Source organism: Polyodon spathula, chromosome 17 (genome assembly GCF_017654505.1).
Source record: "Polyodon spathula isolate WHYD16114869_AA chromosome 17, ASM1765450v1, whole genome shotgun sequence".
Lineage (NCBI taxonomy): Eukaryota > Metazoa > Chordata > Actinopteri > Acipenseriformes > Polyodontidae > Polyodon > Polyodon spathula.
The window spans coordinates 7,684,150-7,705,409 of record NC_054550.1 but is presented as its reverse complement, the minus strand read 5'-3'; the positions used below and the strand labels follow the sequence as shown (position 1 = coordinate 7,705,409).

General features: G+C 34.8%; 2 protein-coding genes across 2 annotated transcripts; both read left to right on the top strand.

Annotated features, from left to right (window-relative positions):
* Positions 1–2,904: 2,904 nt before the first annotated feature.
* LOC121330291 (troponin I, fast skeletal muscle-like) lies at positions 2,905–14,634 on the top strand. The gene is made up of 7 exons (XM_041276691.1): positions 2,905–2,910; positions 11,289–11,295; positions 11,731–11,769; positions 12,743–12,871; positions 13,523–13,612; positions 13,686–13,859; positions 14,200–14,634. Exons 3-7 carry the CDS (start codon positions 11,740–11,742, stop codon positions 14,290–14,292), a joined length of 516 nt encoding a protein of 171 aa, XP_041132625.1. The 5' UTR covers positions 2,905–2,910; positions 11,289–11,295; positions 11,731–11,739; the 3' UTR covers positions 14,293–14,634.
* Positions 3,553–14,634, top strand: LOC121330292 (troponin I, fast skeletal muscle-like). The gene is made up of 6 exons (XM_041276692.1): positions 3,553–3,603; positions 4,024–4,152; positions 6,702–6,791; positions 7,368–7,541; positions 8,160–8,285; positions 14,326–14,634. The coding sequence occupies exons 1-5, from the start codon at positions 3,574–3,576 to the stop codon at positions 8,250–8,252; spliced, it is 516 nt and encodes a 171-aa protein (XP_041132626.1). The 5' UTR covers positions 3,553–3,573; the 3' UTR covers positions 8,253–8,285; positions 14,326–14,634.
* Positions 14,635–21,260: the final 6,626 nt, after the last annotated feature.

Here is a 21,260-nt window from a genome sequence, read left to right as displayed (position 1 = left end):
AGATATCATAAAGTAACAGCACCCTACTAGAGAGCTTCTCATGAAGATTGGTTACACAAATTCTTGGTATGGTTAAACATTTAGGAAATTAAATGGAATCTAACATCCCAGCATTGTTAACCCCTAAAGCTCAGTGGTTTGTTATATACTGTACCTGTGTTTTAAACCATAGGCTCAATAGAAAACTAGCTTGAAAGCATATTAGAACGTCAACTGGGAAGTTAATGTGACTTTCCATCTTGTATTAAGGAAGGACATCATTTTTTATATGCATAATTAGAGTTGGAACTTGTGAATTTAGTGCTTCTACAAAGTGAGTGACAGTTGCACACTGACAACTGTAATGCACAGCGCAACTTTCTAAAGCAGATGCCTTTTTCTAAATGATAATGAATGATCCTCCCACTAGATCAGACCACTGCATTGAAACACAATATAGATATTATTGATTGCTATTACCTGTTGTATTCATTATTTATTACTTTTACATGTTTAAGGGAGCCCATGTGGTTGACAGTTTGTGAACATGCTCAAACTAGAAGAGCCTCTTGAAATGTCAGCGTTGATTTGAATACCCACTGAGTGAGAATGCTGGTCATCTGAGCTGGACATTTGAGGATCTATCCAATTGACACCTGCTTGCAACCATGTGGTACTTGAACTAAAACACACCACTACAGTACTGCTGTAGGTGGTTACAAATTCAATTCCAGCTCTCATTGCATAAAAAGACTCTATTTTTATAACTGTTTTAAATTTAATTAAATTTATAATAACATTTTACCGGAACATACAGTGTTCACCTGTTTAACATGGTCCTAACAAGTTAACAGCTGCTTATGAATAAAAGTGTAAAACCTTTATTTATTTATTTTTAAAACTTGCTTCTTTGGCATAATCTTGGATAGAGCGTGCAGTGATGTTCAGTAGTATTTACTATAAAAAAGGTATTTTTACGATACAGAAATCTGGGAATGCTTGTTCTTAACAATAAAGAAAGTGTAATTAACAATTCTTTCACTGCAAGGCTTACATGATAGGTGGTGTTCTGCATACAAGAAGGTGACAACGTACAGATTCTTACAAACGGTCTTACAAAAGTCTACCTCTAATCTCCTCTTCCTGGTTTTCTAAGTTATGTCCGTTCAGTCCAGATGTATAACTGCCTAGCTGGAGCTGATGCAGATGTTACTATATCCTCCCCCAGAAATACGAAAGCAATTTTAAATATTCACTGTAGTCAGGATGGCCCTTCAAGGTTGTGGTTGTATTTCTGGAGCTGCTTGTCCAATTGGTTCAAGGATCTATCCACTACCATAAAGAGAAAGTTTTTGTTTCGAGAGCTACCCCAGAAAGCCATTTATACCACCCACTGCTTCAGCTGCCTGTGGCTCGTCAGTCTTTTCCACCTCCCAGTCCGGTCTGTCTTGTTCCTTTCTGTGCTAGGTAAGACATTTGCCTTCCTTAACCTTAAATCTTTTATTCCTTGCTGCTGATTTACATTTACAAAATGTATGTTCAGGTTGTTACTGGTGACTGCCAATGTGTGAGACAGTAGTGATCTATCGATATGACAAGGACAATGATGGTATAGCTAATTGAGTCAAATGCTCACCCATGCACAAAGTCTAGAAAGCTTTTATAGTACTGATGCTAGTCACCAGCCAGATAAACACACGTTTAATTATCAGAACTCGAAAAGAAAAAAAAAAAAAAACAGAAGGGTTTTATATTTAACCCATAATAAACCATTTCCGCAGGTGTCTCACTTTTCATAAATAATGGTGCTAGTAAAAACCTTGTATTTGAAAATCCAAAGGATTCAGCCATTCAATATGTAAATGTACCTAATTCCTGCTTTTTTTTTTTTTTTTTTTTTTTTTTAGTTATAAGTGAAAAATACAAATCTCGATCTTGTTACTTTTATTTGGAGTTATATTTTCGTATTATATATAATCTGTGTGTGTATAGGCTCATTAAAATGTTAACAATTAAAAGATCTTAGGTCATATTTTCAAAGCTTTTTCTCGGTTCTTTAATTAGCATCTATTTTTTGAAAGGAGAAAAAAATCATGTCAGTAACAAAATGAAAAACAACTTTATAAAGAGCTTAAAGAACTTGAAATAGATAACTTAGTTAATTGAAGACTGGAGTAAACACTTTGAAAACATGGTCTCTTGTGTTGAATAAGCACATTAACAAGTTGTAAAACATGCAACTTCAATAATTAAGTGAACCTGATAGCGGAGGATTTTAAATGGAATACGGAGTACCGGTATGTAAAAGGTCAAGTGCAAGCAGGGAAGCTGACCCTGGGCATTCCTATATAGTGCTGATGATCATAGCCCCTATAGTCCTTGGAAGTCTTGCATTCCAACTGTTAGGTGTAGAGTTTATTGGCTTGCTGAAAGACTGCTGACCTGACTTGTCATTCAAATCAGCTGCATGTAGATCAAAACCATGCATCAATGGGGCAGAAAAGGGACAGTTAGCACCCTGTGAAAGAGGCTCCTAAAATGAAATAGGGAGGTGGTGTACGAGTCCAATTTTAGAAAAACGCTTTCTCTTTTTAAGTAATTTCTAATGTGAATTAATACAATGAATAGAACAATAATTTTGTAGTAACACTGCTCTAACCTCTATACTTTTTATGTAGTAGTGTACATAGCAATGGATTTATAGTACCGAAATGACTGTTAAAATACAATATATACCCTTGAATTACTGGAACAGAATGCTGTAATTGGTGACAGTGTCAAATGCCTATCCCAGACACATTTATATCAGTTACGGCTTAAGTAGTAGTTTACTTAATTTGAAATCATGGTTGCAAACATTTCTCAGAACGTCCACATTTTTCTTTTGTTGCAGGTTGTAAAAAAAAAAAAAACACAAATAAAAATGGGAGAGTAAGTATATTTTTGGTTCTTGCAATTTTCTAATTATTTTGTTTTCGAAAACTTGATTGTTTATCCTGAACTTGAAAGTGACATTTGTATTTCTTTTCCTCCACCACTCGCCAATGAGGTAAATGCAGTGTTGGTTGACGGGTTACGAAGACCACTGGTCATGACTGTGTAGCTTCTGTGTGACAGCTGCTGTAGCCCCTATTCACACACAGTTTTTTCTTTCACATCATGCGACTCAAAAACCTGTAAAAACACTACAAACCCCTGGACCTTTGTCAGACTTAAATTTTGACACTTCGGATTAAGCCTAAATTCGAAGTTGTTGTTTCATGTTTATTTATAGATATATATATATATATATATATAATATATATATCTATATATATATATATATATATAATGTACATTACTTTCACATTTAAATTATTTATTTATTCTCCTGTTGGGAGAATTCAGTATTATTAACAAGTTTTTTTTTTTTTTTTTTTTTCCTACATTATTTTAATACAAACCACTAGCACTTTTTTTAAAACTGAGTTAACATGCTATTTATGTTCATTTGCTGTGCTAACTGCATTGGGTTGCAAATACAGTAGTATATTTGTTTAGACATCGATAAACTCGTATCTTGTTTTCTTGTCCCATCTGCAGAAGAAATCCAAGATGTCCTCCAGCCGTAAGCAGAATCTGAAAGTAAAGTATCTTTTGTTAATTAAAATTCTTAGTTCAGTTTTTGAAGAATTCTAATTCATCCATAAGCATAAAAAAATCATAAGGCAAACGAGTAATGCCACCAGTATAGTCTTTCTAAAGAATAATAATTCCAAAGAACTTTGTATGCATCTTTTTATTTAAATTCATCAACACTGTATCAGCATTATTTCAGAATACCTTAGACACTACAATTTGCTGTTGATTTCTAACATTAACCTCATTTTGGACTGGATAATCTGAGAAACTACATATTTTTTTTACTGTGTGCAGTTATATTTTTCCAGTATAAACAGGTCTTTGCATTTGAATTTCATTTTGATCTCGATTTTTGCAGTTCATGTAACTGCTGGGCCTGTAACTTTGCCAAATAACGATTTCTCTCTCTTTTTTGTTCCCCAGAGCTTGATGCTCCAGATTGCCAAGCTGGAACTTCAGAAGGAGGAAGAAGAAAGAGTGGCTGAGAAGGAGAATTACATGGCAGAGCATTGCCCTCAACTGAGCCTGGGTAGTTCCATCCAGGAGTTACAGGTACCACAGCTTACACCAAAATGTAACAGAAAAAAAGCATAATGTTCTGCACTGTGCAATGCAAATAGGTATAACACCATGAGAGGGCTGTCCTGTGCTCAAGTACTGCATACCAACTTGTATGCATTACCCTTTATGTTTTTAAAATGTATTTACCATCTAAATGGACCTTGTGAGGTTATTTCCATGCAATAGCAGCTGTATGATACCAAGACATTTCAGATGATCTAAGTGACATCTCTACATTACAACTGTAGTGTATTGAGACAGTTATGCTATTTAGTAAACGCTTACTACTAATATGTGTTCTAGTAATTTGGCACTCAGTGGTCGCCTGTACTAAATGCAAGTTCAAAATATCTTTTCGAATAAAGCAGTTGCTGTTCAAGTGCATGGCGGCATCCGTCTCAGTCAATGCATAACAGAAACAAATTGGTGACAAAAAAGGGATCTATAAGGAGGGCAAGACTTGTCAAGTTGAACAGAAGGCTCCATGCCAAATGCCATTGCATCTGTACATCGACTTTGCACGACCATTTCAACATGTCATGTTTATGATTGTGGTGGATGCTCATTTGAAATGGTTGACGTGTTCAAAATGTCAGCAATAACTTCTCAAGCTACCATAGCTTCGGAAGCTGTTTGCATCTTATGGACTGCCTGAACAGATTGTGACAGACAACGGTACCCACTTCACATCACTTGAATTCCAACAGTTTGTAAGACAAAATGTAAATCTGTGCACCAGGACACCCTGCTTCGAACGGGCTCGCTGAGCGATTTGTTCAAACTTTCAAGTCAGGCATTAAATAACTTACAGCTACTCCACTAGATATAAAAGACAGGATTTCATTGTTCTTGCTGCAGTATCGTAACACTCCTAATTGCACCACAGGGCACTCTCCTGCAGATCTGTTCTTGAACAGACATGTTCATACCAGGCTTGACTTCATTAAGACTAACAAAGTGTTAGCGGTTCGCAAGAAGCAGTACATACAAAAGTTTTACTATGACCAATACGCCATGGACAGATCTTTTGAAGTTGATGACACTGTGTACCTGAGAAACACCTCAGGAAATGGTCCAAGATGGATTCCAAGAATTGCATGTGAGCAAACTGGACCAGTGTCTTATGAAGTCAAGGTCCGGGACAGCGAAAACACCTACTGCAGACATGGGGATCAGCTGAGACCTTGTGTTTCTGCTTGCACATCCAACATGCACCTGCTACTGCAGATGAAGATGCACCTGCAGAAAGGGATTCCCGGGGTAAAGTCCAACACGTCATGGCCGGTGTTCCAGACAGCTCTGTACCCAGTGTGACGGACAATTGTTCCAATGACCTGACTGTTTTGCGTTGCTCTCACAAAGATGGAAATGTGAACTAAAAAGTAATTATTTTGATTGAGATGGACATTTCCATGTTTTTGTTAATGTTATACACGTCTTAGTGCCAGTGTTATCATCCATTAAACTCAATCATAAAAAGGGAGTGCAATCCAGCCCCTCTACAAACCAGCATTCTGTCCAATTAGGTAAGATTTTTTGGGTTCTGACCAAATCCCAATTGAAATGAATGGCATAACCCCCTCTGTGATCCAGAAGTGGTCTATTCGGGAATGCGTCATGTTTGCAAGTCATGTGATTTTTCTTTTCTAAGTTTAGAATCAAGTATGTTGTGTAAATATGCACATGTCCCACAGGTATGGTACGGCTGCAGTAAAATCATTTTTACATTAAGGAGAAAGTAACATTTTAATTAATAAAATCCTTGAATTACAGGATATATACTTAGCCTCATAATAAACTTATATCACTTATATTTGAACATTAAAAGAAACTTATCTCTTATATTTGAATAAAATTAACTTGATGTGATCAAAAAATGACAAACTCTGTTTTAGAGCAGGTGCAATGACTTTTTATTGTGCTGATTAACACAAAGATGCTGCTGATCGATCTTGGGCAGGTGTTGTGACTCTTGGTCTCCCAGTTTTTTCTGTGATTTTTCTTTATTGTTTCTATTCAAGCTTGTAATTCAACAGCTGAAATTACTCCATATCCAGTGTCCAATCAACTATCTCACTAATTACGTGATTAAGTGCATGTGCTTCAGTCATTGTCACTCAAGCATGTCATGGTCAAGGATGAATGATCGAGTGATTAAAAAGAAACCAAAAACATTTCATCAATGTCCATCATTTATATGCCTTTTTTTTTTTTTTCAAAAATAAACGTGTTAAGTTTCTTTTGATGCTTGGTATAACTTCATAGTATTTCTACATTATATACCTGGATTTTTTTTAATAGTTTTTAGATGCAGTATTATATTTTACAATACCCCTGTAAACTAGCACACTGTATACGGCACAATTTTCTGGTCCCACAACTAGATTCTGTGGTGGATGTCCTATTTAAAGCAACTTCTAATAATCACTGTTGCCATTTGTTTGCACATTTCCCATTTGTGCGAATAAGAAACTTTGACTGTGTACTTAATGAACACAGAGTTCACTGCAATAATAACTGTAGTGCCTTTTTATCCTTAGGATTTATGCAAACAGCTCAACGGAAAGATTGAGTCTATTGATGAGGAGAGATATGACTTGGAAGCCAAAGTTAAGAAGAACAACAAGGATGTAATTATTATTTTTTGTATTATTTAATTAGGCAGACACATTTTATAGCATCACTAGCTGTTGTAGATTGCTTCTAGAATATTATATTTTATATTGGCCTTTAAAAGTAAACCTAAATCATAGGAAGCAGCATGGCAAGTTATTTGTCTTGAACTGTTTAATCCACAAGTTGTCAATACAGTGGGAGGGTAAGACTACATCAGGCATTACATGAGCTTCTCAGTAGCCTATTGTGAGTACAGAAGAAATACTTTAGGGACTTGTTAAATTTTATATATGGATGAACAATTACTGTCACAAACAAAGTTACACAATATTCAGCTATATCTGTTGTACAGTGTTTGGATTGAGTGCAACCCAGTCATCTCATGAATGCATAGTTATTATTTTTATTTAATAAGATTAAGACTTCTTTTCTGAGAAATACTATGTCATCAATAATCATTTAACGCAGTTGTTCAGAGATTCTGCTACCCAGAGTGAAAATAGAGGTGGAGAAATACCAATCTGCATATTGAGATAGGAAAACCTCCATTTCATGGCTCTCAAAGCTAAATCATGCTTTACCTGTTACAGATTGATGATCTGAAACAGAAAGTGTTTGACCTGAAAGGCAAGTTCAAGAAGCCAGTTCTGCGCAAAGTGCGTATGTCTGCTGATGCTATGCTGCAGGCTCTGCTGGGCTCCAAGCACAGCGTGTCCATGGACTTGAGAGCCAACCTGAAACAAGTAAAGAAAGAGGAGAAAGAGGTAAGAGCCTGCTATGGAGTGGTGGACATGTTCAAGCTCATTACTTCAAATTCAACGCTCTTTACTGCACCAGTGCCCCAACACAATGCCACTGCATACTCTCGTACTTTTGTATCAACAATAAACTGGAGATTCTGGAGTGTTTTATACATTATGACTGTGTATTACGGTAAAATTAAGCATCCACAATTTAAGTACTAGAAATACTGTATTGAAAACTTACAACAAAGAGATGCAGTTTTTATATATTACAGAAACATGGTTGGGGATTTGTATAACAAATTAATCAAACATGTAAATGACAATATTATTGTCCAAACCCTGTTGTTTTTATTTGTATTGACTGCTTTTCTATTTCTTTAAAAAGCAACAAATATCCGAGCTAGTTTTTCTAAGATTACAGCATTCGAAAGCGATGACTAATTAAAAAAAAAAAAAAGAAAAAGAAACGAAACAGTGGGAGTTGCAGTAAGATTCCTCACAGCATTTTCGTTCAAGTTGTGCAGACTCACGCAAGTGCTGCAAACCCCTTTTTATTCACCTGCCTTTATGTTACAGCTGCATGTGTGTTTGCTTTGAGAAGACTTTCTAAACGTTGTGCCCCTTCTCGCTTTACAGGCAGATCTGCGTGACGTTGGTGACTGGCGTAAGAATATTGAAGATAAGGCTGGCATGGAAGGCAGGAAGAAGATGTTTGAGTCTGAGGCTTAAACTGTGCATCAGCAGCCATTTTTTGTTTCAAATTTGATACACTGCATCACCCATAAGTCTTAAATACACTCCTCTCTTCTGCTGACCCTGCAGACAGACTTTGCCAAATTTTAAAACCAGAGGCAAGATTTTTTATTATTATTATTATTATTATTATTATTATTATTATTGGGAACTGGGTGGAGGTCACAGCTGTTGCCATAGTGATAACAAAACACACACAGCTTTGTAAACAGTTGATGTGCAAAAAATATGTTTTGTTTAGAGATATATTTTAGTGCAATGTAACAGATGTAAATAAACTATTTAAAGAAAGCTTTCATTTTTAAGCCTATTTGACCTGAGTTCTATTTTCCCCTGGCTTCTCTTACTGTGTCTAGGCATGGGTAAAACTCACACTTCCCACCCAAGGTAAAGGCACTCGCTCACATGATCCCTCCAGAAGTCTATGCAACACATTCACTGTGTTTTGAATGACACCTTAAAACTTGAAACTAGAAATGGTACATTAGGAGGGCTGAATCCTCATCTGAAGGTCAGCTAAGGTCTTGCTATGTGTTTCTGGAGAGTAAAAGGTACACAGGGGAAGTGAAATGTTTATCCTGAATTCAGCCAGGAGATGGCGATAAAGACACCATTGTGATGCTGGATAATCTCTGCTGCTGAAGATCTTTTGGCTCTGTACTTGTATTTAAGTCAAATTGGAATGTGCATCTATTTCACCACTAGAGATGAAAGATGCTGCTGCTTACAGGTAGTTCATGTGTTGGACTTTAAGTTCACTATAGCACTGCAGTGAGACCAACAAAGGTACCATGATGACAAATAAAAGGCAGACCAGTAATAAAGCCACAAACAACTGAATATAACTATAAAAAAGATGTTGTCAGAGATGCTTTTCAATGTGTAATCCCAGTTCCATATATTAGATGTTCAGTCAACATATAACAGGGAAAAGATGAAGCTTCACTCAATGAGTTTAGTTACACCTACATTCCCAGTTTATATTGAGTACTATTTCATTTTTATTATTGAATGAGCATTCAAGAAAGTCCTTGAAGCCAGCTTGCAGGGAAGGTCTATTTATAATGAAGGAGGGCGAGGGTCAGGATTGTATTTCTGGAGCTCAGGGTCTAATTGGTCTGAGAGGTTATTCATTTCCATAAAGAGAATAGTAAGGTTCTGCTGAGCCATCGAAGAAAGGCATTTATACCACCCCACTAACACAGCTAACCGTGGCTTGTGAGTCTGTTACATTCCTCCACCAGCTCTCTGTCCGGTACTCCATTCTTCTAGGTGAGACTTTTCCATTTTTTTACTAAAATATTTTAAGAGGAGGACAAAATGCTTGTCAAATTAGATTTGTATTGTTATAATCAAATAAAAAAAAAAAATCTTAAATTTTATTTGACTGAATTACATGAACTGGGTTAGATTTATCCAGTAATACATTGTAATATATACATATATATAATTGTAATACAACTGTTTTTTTTTTCCCCTGTATTTTATTAGGTTGAAGTTATTGTTTTACTAAAAGGTGCTCTGAAATGTGTGAATAATTAATCAATGTACTGATTAACCAGTTTGAAAGAAAATGTCACAAAGTAAACTTATAATATTAAGATATGGGGCAAACAAAGATATATGGTACTTTAATCCTTACTTTAAGTTAAATGATGAGAATAAACTCCTAATAAAGTGGTTTTAGTTAAATTCATTTTATAAATATTTACTTTGAATTAGGGAAAATACAATGCTTTTATTTATTATAAAATAGATTTGTATGCTTAAAAAAAAGCTAATTAAAAAAAAATAATTGGTGTGCCTAAATGTAAACAATATTTAAATCTGAGATATAATTCTGTTAATAATATAAAGAAATAACTGTACCAAGACACCATTGTAAATGGGACGGCTTCATCTCAATGGGCATTAAAAATATTTAATATAAAAATAATTATGATAGTCTGAAACACTGACTTTATTTAAAATGACAAGAGAAAACATAACCGCTCACACCCTTTCTACACCCTAGGGCCTCTGAACTGACTTCTTCTAGAACTCTAGAATGCCGCCACCTGTCATGGTGTTCAATTCTACTTAATTCTTGGGAGAAGGGGGTACAGATGAGGGCTGCATACACACGAGCTGTCCAAGGAGACAGCTGTCCTTCCACTTTAAAACCTGCCCAAATTTAGAAGCATCTTCTAACTGGCTCTGGACTGTGGTTTAAAATAGATACCATGGAAATTCCAAGACGTGCCATTACACTTTGAAATCATGCAGCAGAATACCACAGTTAAAGCATAGCTAAGTATAGTAAAGCATGGTAATCACTGTGCGCAGTAACAGTGGGGAATCTTTACATTTGAATGTACCCAGTGAATGACTACTATTTTTTTGTATACATATATGTAGATACTGGCTATGCTTACCGATCTTTTTATAGTAAATTTGTGTCAGGTAATTTATAACTTGATATTAGCTGTAATAATCGACACGTTAAACATACATATATATATATATATATATATATACACACACACACACACACACACACACACACATATATATATATATATATATATATATATATATATATATATATATATATATATATATATATATATATATATATATCAACACGTTCAACCTTACTAAATTTTTTTATTCATTATAAAAAATAATACCATGTAATATTTTTGCATGTGGTACCAGTGAAAACGAACAGGCTAATGGTTAAATTGCTTGAACGATAACAAATATGAATTGTGTTTGAATACAAAAACTTAACACGTCCATGTTTTCTGTTGTGTGCGGTTTTGAGACAACACACAGCTCAAAATTACTATATATATATATATATATATATATATATATATATATATATATATATATATATATATATATATGTGTGTGTGTGTGTGTGTGTGTGTGTGTGTGTGTGTGTTTAATGCACTTTAATGCTAGTTATACATTTCACTTGTGTTTTATTGATGTGAAACTGACATTTTTCTTTCTTTCCTTCCACAGCGAAGAGGTAAATTGGCAGCTTTGCGTGGCTGGTAACATTTGAAATGACTCTTTGCTTCTGATAAGCAATGCTGTGACCATGCATTCAGTGTAGTGAATGCTCAGCAACTTGAATACAAATGATACAGGCTAAAGCAATAAGGAAAAAAAAATTACCTTAGCTAGTCCATGATAGAATCAAATCAGTCTGTGAAACCATCCTTTCGAATGTTCTACCCCTTACTGCTATTTCTAACACGTAACCCTTACAACAATTAGACATATGACTTGCACTTAATCCAGGCACTGACAACATCATTTTAATTACCGTTCTTATCTATTAAAAACACACATTTTTATTGGGAGAGTGAGTGTTTCCAATCTACACAACCTTTATGTTACTATTATTGTAATACTATTGTGTAGATTTTGATAAACCCTGTTTTTTCTTGTCAATCTGCAGAAGAAGAAGATGTCTTCCAGCCGTAAGCAGCATCTGAAGGTAAAGCGTATTTCAATAATCAACAGTTTTAATATCCAATCCAATCCAGAACTATATAATACTTGCAGTAAAGCTAAAAAAAAACAAAGTATACTATACGAATCGTCATGTACCGAGGAATCATGATCCTTTCTTTACATGATATGTTGCATCACAATAGAAGTATGTATTGTTTGTATTGTGATACATGATCAAAAGCACAACATAGCTCAATGTAGATCACCATATGGTTCTTGAATGAAGAATAAGTGTGTTTTACAGTTGATATGGATACATACTCACCCTATCTAATTACATTAGTGTCTTTTAACAAAATGTCCCTCGTTAAATGACTATTTGATCTTCTTATGCATCATACCATGATACATATCGTCGTGCGACATGCATATCGCAATGCTGACTGTATTGTGAGACTAGTTTATCGTTACACACTTAACATTGACTAGAACAAAAGACTACCATTCTACTTCCATTCTACATTTGGCACATTCATGTTTCAAAGCAGTTAAATTTCTCAATCTGCTGCTTATATACAATTTAAATACCAAGTAACCACGTATCATTCAATTACACCAAACTAATGAAATATGTACGGTGCTGGTGCTTTATTTTTAATTATCGTAGACTTTATTTGACAATACCAGGGACTTTATTGAATAAGAGTCACTATTTTTTATGTCTAAGTCAGATAGAGACTAACATACTGTAGGAGCAATGTGTTGCAAAGTCTTTAGTGATTATATTGGGAATGCCAGTGCAAGTTGTCTTAATACATGTTGCAGGCCGTTTGAAGATGAATAATACTGTTACATAGTCCACTGAATGGTCATTTCTGTATACACAAGTTCCACTGTATGACAAATACAAATAGAATATGGATTGAAATTTAAAGAAGAAACATTTAGAGCCATAACCCCAGCTTTTACAGCCGTGGCAGTCTGTCGCTGGAGTCGTTTCTCTTGTTGTGCTGCAGAGTTTGATGCTCCAGATTGCCAAGGCTGAAATTGAGAAAGAGGAGGCTGAAAGAGCAGCAGAGAAAGTGAGCTACTTGAACGAGAAATGCCCTCCACTGTCCATGGGCAGTGGCTTGAAAGAACTGCAGGTACTGTATCACTGTATACTATTTTGATAAAGTAAAACCTGTTGCCTCGTTTCCACTGCCTGGCGCTACAGGCTTCGGCTGCCCACAGCTATCCAATGAAATCAAAAGAGCATTTTGCTGCTTATTTCTAAACAACCCGGATAATTCTTGCAGGTCACTGGGGGATTGTGGGATCATACTGTTTTTAGCTTTCAGTGTTCTCGTTAAAATAAAGGCATCACACTGCTAAATGTAAAACAATAATACTGTTGTGTAGGAAATATTGCTTTAATTTTTTTCGGCTAACATCGCTTAGTTTTTATATATCATGAACTTTCATCAAGAGCTTAAACATCTCCATGGTTACAAGATGATGCACTTCTTTGTAGCCAGACCAGAAATCCACGGTAGTGGAAACACCCTGTTTTGTTGCAGTGGGCAGCTATTAAAATATATAATTTTCTGTGTGTTTGTAAAATCGAAGTAGGGGGACTGCTTATAATCTAAATTACGATTAAACATGTGTTTACATTTATGGACATTTCTTATTCTGTTCCACCTTTATTAATCAGTTCCCTCAAAAAAATTGATGTTTGCATGCGTGAACTGTATATCACACCATTTAAAATGTACCTCTGCTAAATATTGTATGTAATGCTTTCATGCCCTTAGGATCTATGCAGAGAGCTCCATGGAAAGATTGATGTTATTGATGAGGAGAGATATGACATGGAAGCCAAAGCTAAAAAGAGCACCAAGGAGGTAATTTCATTGCCTTTTCGTATTTTACGTTCGACGAGGCTCTCAAAGCTAAATCATGCTTTACCTTTCACAGATTGAGGACCTGAAACAGAAAGTGTTTGACCTGAAAGGCAAGTTCAAGAAGCCAGTTCTGCGCAAAGTGCGTATGTCTGCTGACGCTATGCTGCAGGCTCTGCTGGGCTCCAAGCACAAGGTTTCCATGGACTTGAGAGCCAACCTGAAACAAGTAAAGAAAGAGGAGAAAGAGGTAAGAGCCTGCTATGGAGTGGTGGACCTGTTCAAGCTCACTCCAACAGTTACAATTGTATTAGCATAGTCCCTTACACAAATGTATTGCAGTTATCCTACAATAAAATCTGAACAAAACACCCCATTTCCCTAATTTGAGGGCAGTTCTTTAAAATTATAGAGTAGATTTTTTTTAACCAGATAAAGCCTCTGTTAAAAACAACCAGCCTAAAAAAACTACAACAGAATCACTCAAGCTAATTGTTGTAGAAAATTCTACAACCAAAGATATAATATGTTGTCATTTACTTTGATAAGACCCTTTCTGAATTTTGTGCTCCTTCTTTCTCGCTTTACAGAAAGATATATGTGAGGTCGGTGACTGGCGCAAGAACGTTGAAGATAAGGCTGGCATGGAAGGCAGGAAGAAGATGTTTGAGTCTGAGGCTTAAACTGTGCATCAGCAGCCATTTTTTGTTTCAAATACATTTTATATAGGCCGATATTGCATCACCCATCTTTCATCCCCCATAATTCCTCTCTTCTAATCTGTTGTTTGCATATGGTCGGCAATCTCTTCAGGCAGACTTTGTGTACTTTAAAAACCAGAGGCTGGCTTTTAAAATTATACGTTTGGCTGCTTGTTACCATGGCTTTGCTCTGTCTGTGCTGTTGCTGTAGTGCTACCACAACATCCAGCTTTGGAAACAGTTAAATATATTTTGTTTAGAAATATATTTCATTGCAAAGTTACTTGTGTAAATAAATGGTTTAATGAAAGCTTTCATTTTCAAGTTTTTGTGATCTGAATTGTCTTTTTTCCTTGATTTTTTTGCAAATGCCTGTATCAAACGATGCTCATTAATTCATTGTGAAGACTAATGTATGAAATGGCACTTCATGTAGTTTGAATCTCATGTGCAGTATGATTTGTGGCTTTCAGAGTTCATTCTAAATTATTAAAAAAAAAAAAAAAAAAAAAAAAGATGTGATTTGAGGCCATTGTTTGGATGTGATACAAAACTAGTATGACCTGAACCTGTACAGGACTCAAATATACACAGCCACCAACTCAGCCTCAAAAACAAATGAGCATAAGAAGCAGCTTGCCCAGCAAAGACTCTCTTGTCCTTGCTCAATTATATCATGCAAAAAAAAAGACATTTTAGAAAGCTTTCTTTCTTTAATGAAAATGTTTTAATGTATTTTGATACAAGGAACATAATCTGATCCAAATCAAACTAAATCTAAGAAGAGAACGTAACCAAAGTCTAGCTTACTAGATGATAGAGTATATGAAGGTTATAACTTTAGTTTGGGAGTGAAGACTGGCCCCTACACATATTATGTCATCCATTTTGGGCCTATCAGAGAAACATAAACAGTCAGGTAACTTTCCTCTCCTTGCATTTGATTAATTTGCCACCCTTGGTGCTGTTATGGGGGGTCTGCTGCCTCATCCAGTGGGTTTGAGGCAAATGTTCACCCCTGTAAACTAAACCAGGACCAGGTGCTGCCATTAACGCATTACCAGATCACCACTTAGTAGCGGAGGCAGTTAAAAGAAGTTTCACTTCTTTTATTAGCTTACTATTCAAGTCATTTTTACAGAGAAATGCAATACTCATTAAATGTATTTTAAAAGTAGATGCTTAGTTTTTGAGGTGTCAAACAATTGTTTATTGCTTTATACTGAACATACCTTTATTTTATAATGATTATTATATTATTGAAAATGTATTTCATTCTTGGTGTGTTATTGTTATTATTGTTGTTGTGAAGATGTGAGGCTGCAACTTCACTCTGCCATTTAATTTTTGTTTCTGTAGATATAAAGCTTAATTTGCACATTTCAAAGGTTTGTGAATGGCTCCTTTCGAGTCTATACCACAAAAGCAATAACGCAATTAAAAGCAAATGCATGAAGTGCTTTTAGGTGAGAAATAATTAGCTGTTGACTGTAGGAGAAATCCTGTAGGGCATTGGATAACTGAAGTGTAAGGCCCCTACAGTATTACAAGTTAAGTGGCTTCTCTTGCAGCAGAGATGGTCAGCTAAACAGGAAATAACATCTCTAAATGAACTATCTGTATTCTTTCATTCTATGAACCTCTGACAGTTATAGGTGTGTCTGATCACAGTGTTATGCATTACCTGTTACAGCATTAATAGCACAATGCAACACGTTTACTGAGCTCTTGTCTCTAGTGCAGAGTTTGCAACACATTTTTGCATGTCCCTCGTGCTATTCTTGGAATACCTTTCCATTGGGATTCCATTAATACCATATTGGAATACCTTTCCATTGGGATTCCATTAATACCATATATCTATTCCATTGTCATTGTAATGCTCTGGTATTGCCATTGAAGATTATTTAGTTTATATGATTCCTAAATAGTTTAGTGAAGCTGTAATCTGTCATTCTCATTATTTGACAATACCAGGGTCTTCCTTTATAACACTTTACTATAGTAAAAGCTTATCAAAGTATAATAAAACACAGTGAAAGCATGGTAAAACAAAGGTGAGCATTGTACAGGCCAGCAAGTTATGGTAAAGCATATTAGCTATGGCAAATGCATAGCATAAAGATGCAAAAAATACCATGGTAACCTTTTATAAGGGCTAAAATAACTTTCTAACTCAACAACTTGGTTAAGCTCAACACCTCGTGATGCTCTGACTGGTTTCCTGTATAACATTTAATTTTACATTGCAGGAAGTGAATGGCAAGAATTAAAAAAAAAAAGAAAAAAGTTTTGAAAGTACGCTGTGTATTGCAATATAAATTAAAATAATGGAAGAGTGATACAGAGGAGAGGAGCCAAACTGGACAAGAAGGACTAGCAGCAAGTTGGTGCTTTTTTTTGTTTTGTTGTTTTTCCCTTATAAAAGTTTAGCAAGAAAAGCATATGTGAGCATTGTAAAGACTAACAAGGTATGATAAAGCATATTAATAAACAAGACAAACCCGGGTAAACTATGGCAAATGCATGGTATAACCATGGGAAAAGCATGAAAAAAACGCAAATACAGTGCAAAAATACTGTATTAAACTTTTATAAGGGTTGGCAGGACAAGAGCCCTCTCCATTATCCAAAGGCAGAGATACAGTGATCTATTCAATGTTGACATTGAAGGTGGCGTTTTAAGCCTTTTAAAAAAACATTTAAGGAGTGTGTTTGTTTTGTGAAAGGCAGAAAACAATTAGCTGTCTTGTATAAACTATTGTTCTGAGCTGTGTCTTGATAGATTTAGATGCACCAGTAAAACGATGGTCTTTTGCACTTGCTTCACATGGTTTTTTGATTTATTATTAAAAGTATATAAATATATTCGTTTAGTCAGCTCACAGTCAGTCATTGCTTGATGTGGGTGATTTTGTAGAGACAGCTAAAGTGTGCCACCTGCAGGATTGTTTGCAGAACTTCATGCACCTAATTGTTTTAGTCATGATGAATAGCTTATTATTATGTATTAATATATATATATATATATATATATATATATATATATATATATATACACACACACACACACACACACACACACACACACACACACACACACCTGGCACTATTTAGAGCTTGCATAGTCTGTATGGGTGCAGGGAAACAGTCTATAAATGTTGCCACAGCTGCTGTTTGCTGGCTCCAGGGTAGGGCTGAAACCTATAGTGATTTCAGTTTAGGTCACAGTCAAAACCAGTGTGGCTGTCTCACCAGTGGACTGCTGTCCGAAGCATTAGATTAACACGCACTTCAGTGAGTGTCAGTGTTATCTGAAAAACATGTCATTTTGATATTGATTTTTTGTCAACAAAGGGGAACGTTTATTTTTAATATAAATTGGGTGGCAACAGATTTGGTATCGCTTTATTTTGCAGATGAAAAGTAAGTATATAAATGATATGCAACTACCTATTACAAAGCTCTAATAAGCTATATCCTGACATGAATAAAAAACTAAATTATTTGCATTGTAATTATTAAGTACTGTTATTTTAGCATTACTCTGTAGCTGCAACGCACACTTATAAATATAATAGTAATGTGGATTTAATTCAAAGTTTTATCAATCCGTCTATTATCAATATAAATGGTAAGCATTGATTACAGAGTATTTAAATTTTAGTTTTCAAACAATTACCAAGACATGCCCTGAACTGAAAGAGTTGCCCACTAATTTAAATTCTCTATTGTTAGTCTATAATAAGCCTGTGATTCTTTGCCAGTAGACTCCATTTACTTTCAACAGCCTTTGGGAACTCTTAGCTGCCCATCTATGGTTACAGCAGTCTGTGGGCTACATCCTTTCTCAGGCCTTAGTCAGTCATGTCAGAATGGTCTTCAGTTACTTTAAGAAGCTCAAATAAAGGCCAGCAAGGAGATGGCATGCTAAACATATTAGAGATATGAGCTCAGTACTGTAAGAGGGATGCCTCAGTTCTATCTTTGGAGTGACTGACTAAACTGGATATCACCCATGGAAGAATCATTCAAGAACATTCCTAATTCAACTAGCAAGAAGAGATGGAGTAGCTAACTGTTTATTACACATTTGGCATGTGAAATATGCTTGGTAACTATATAGGGCTTGTTGTAATACATAATGGACCTTGTTAGAGCAGTTGGTTCTTCTTGGAAGAGTCCTTATGTGCTCAAAAATAACATTAAAGCAATAAACTTTGAATCCATAATTCTCAGGACCAGTTTCAAAATAAATATGCAAGTGCTGAAAATGAAAGCTTAATGTACCATCTCCATTTTTATGCCAAACAAGTCTCCTTAAATTGTGAAATCCTAGTACATTTTATAACTATCTGTTACTACAGCAGTGCCAAAATATTTATTGAATCGGTTATGAAGTAAAAGAACACCAGGAGAATGAGAAGGTTTGCTAGCTGTACTCCTACTAAATAAATCAAGTCCTTCTGAGGTTTTGACTTTTTCAGATGGGAAGACAAAAAACAAAAAACAAAATTACATCTGCCAGCTAACAGAATAGGCACAAGGGAGGGAAAGAAACAGAGCCAATACATACAAAAGATAGTCTTGATGAGGTGCAATGTGAATGTGGTTTAAATGAAATGTTTGGCATGTGCTTGCTGAATTTAATTGAATGAAGACTTTGGTTGATGCATGAGGAGGAGGAAGAGGAGAAGAAGAAGAAGAAGAAGAAGAAGAAGAAGAAGAAGAAGAAGAAGAAGAAGAACTTCTTTAAAACATCTGTTTAGTTAAAAGATTATTTATCTACTCTGATTTATGTTTATCTACTATGATTTATCAGTAGACGCTTCAAAAGATTTGTGGACTTTAACATGCTATCTCCTGCTATGCCATTGGTGTTCATGAAACTGTTCTGAGTTTATTTTAATTTCTTTTACAAGAAAAAAGTTCAATGAATGAAAAAAATGTATAAAGCTTTGCTAACAGGGTCCACTTCACTGGACATGGTCTTAAGAGTTAAGCTAACAGCCCTTTTCACATGTTTCCTATCCTTCCCCAGCGACATGTTACTGCTGAGTCAAACATAACCAGATATGATACACATCAACCTTCTGACCTAAAGGAACCTATAAGACAGATATTTAGGTTCGGCAATGCATAGAGTTTACATGCAGTTCATTCCAAATGCAGTATACATGACCACTGCTGAATATACATTTTCAAAACCAGAATATTTAAATAACCTAATATAGTATGCAGCTTTCTAGTTTTATTTTTAGTTTTTTTGGTGTGTGTATTTTAAAAATTCTTCCTCTGGATACTGAAATACACATTTAAGTAATCACTAGAGGGTGCTTTGATTGTACAGCTAGGAACATAATTTAGATATTTTATTTAGCATCATGTAATCAAAGAAACTACAAAAAAAACATCACAGTACAGCATTTCATGTTATTTCTGAAATGTCACATTTTTCAATGTTTGTTGGTTTGTCATTAAGTATATGGAAAACTACAAACTTTTGTTTTTAATCACAAGTCTGAGTTTCTTTTTTATGGATAATAATATAACAAAAAATAATTAATTTCAAGACAGGCAGCCTACTTAAGGGAAAAAAAATCCTTTTCACAATTTTTAAAATATGGACTTAAAAATGTTTCCCTATTGTATCTTTACAGCAGAATGCCTTCAAGTGAATGCATTCTCAGTTCAGCCAGCCCCATTGCAGACTCAACCCTTTTTATTTACTCATATAATTTACAGTTAGCATAAAGTGAAGAATTCAGAATACAGTACCCAACATGAGCTTCCACAATTCTAGACTATTCCATATAATGTTTTACAAATGTTACGAATATCCTGTCATTATTCATTACGCAATTTCATTTCTAATACAACTCTACAATCTATGGAGCCAAATTAAAATTAGTTTTTTATGCATCAAATATATATTATTTACATAGAAGGTGCAAATTATATAACTTGGCCAGACATTGGCAGACCAATATTAGAGTGGTGTATGACAAATAATGTGCAACCCTAAGGCTAGTATGTTCTCCTTCCAACACTCTGATCTGATATTATTATTATTATTATTATTATTTGGCAGATGTCGTTATCCAAGGCAATAGGGCAATTACAGTACTGGTGTAATTACAGTAAATGTTGTAAGCAGTTAGATTAGTTGAGTTCTGATGGGTATTTGCTGTTCAACACAAAGTGAGATTAGGCATGTTGTGGCAAATAATTTTTATAGTCAAAAATTTGACTAGAAAATTTTTAAATGTATACCAAAATGATATCTGTAATACATTAAATATCCAGCAGGTGGTGTTGGTGTGTATAATTATTCTGCTTTAGTCATACAGATAATAATATCTTTATTTGTATATAGTGCCTTCATAGTGGACCACCATGTGAGCCGTGCATTATATGCAGAGTATCTTACAAGGTTATAATAGATTTATGAAATCAAGAAAACACCAATGAGATCATTTTACATTGGGGTGCAATGTTGGGTGACATGACATGATTCTTGATATTATCTGTGGAACAGTTTGCAAACTATCTTCTGTAAGTTGATTTGGATAAAAGCATCTGCTAAATAATAATAATAATAATAATAATAATAATAATAATAATAATAATAATACCATTATTTTTTCAGCTGAATTTAATTTAAATTCTAATTCACAAAAAAAAAACAGTATTATACTGATTTTTTGCTTTCAATTGCACAGGATTTAAGATAATATTTATTTTACATTTAAACCACCAGAGGGCATCTTTGTTTAGGTTTTTTTATTATTTTTTTTTTGCATTACAATACTAGCTGTCATTTTCCAACATGTAATATACATCTTACACAAAGTTGTATTAATCACGCAAGAATGACTTGTAAACATTTAATATATTGTAATAGCTTTTCACTGAGAGAAAACGATTTTGGAAAGAATTGAAATTCTAAA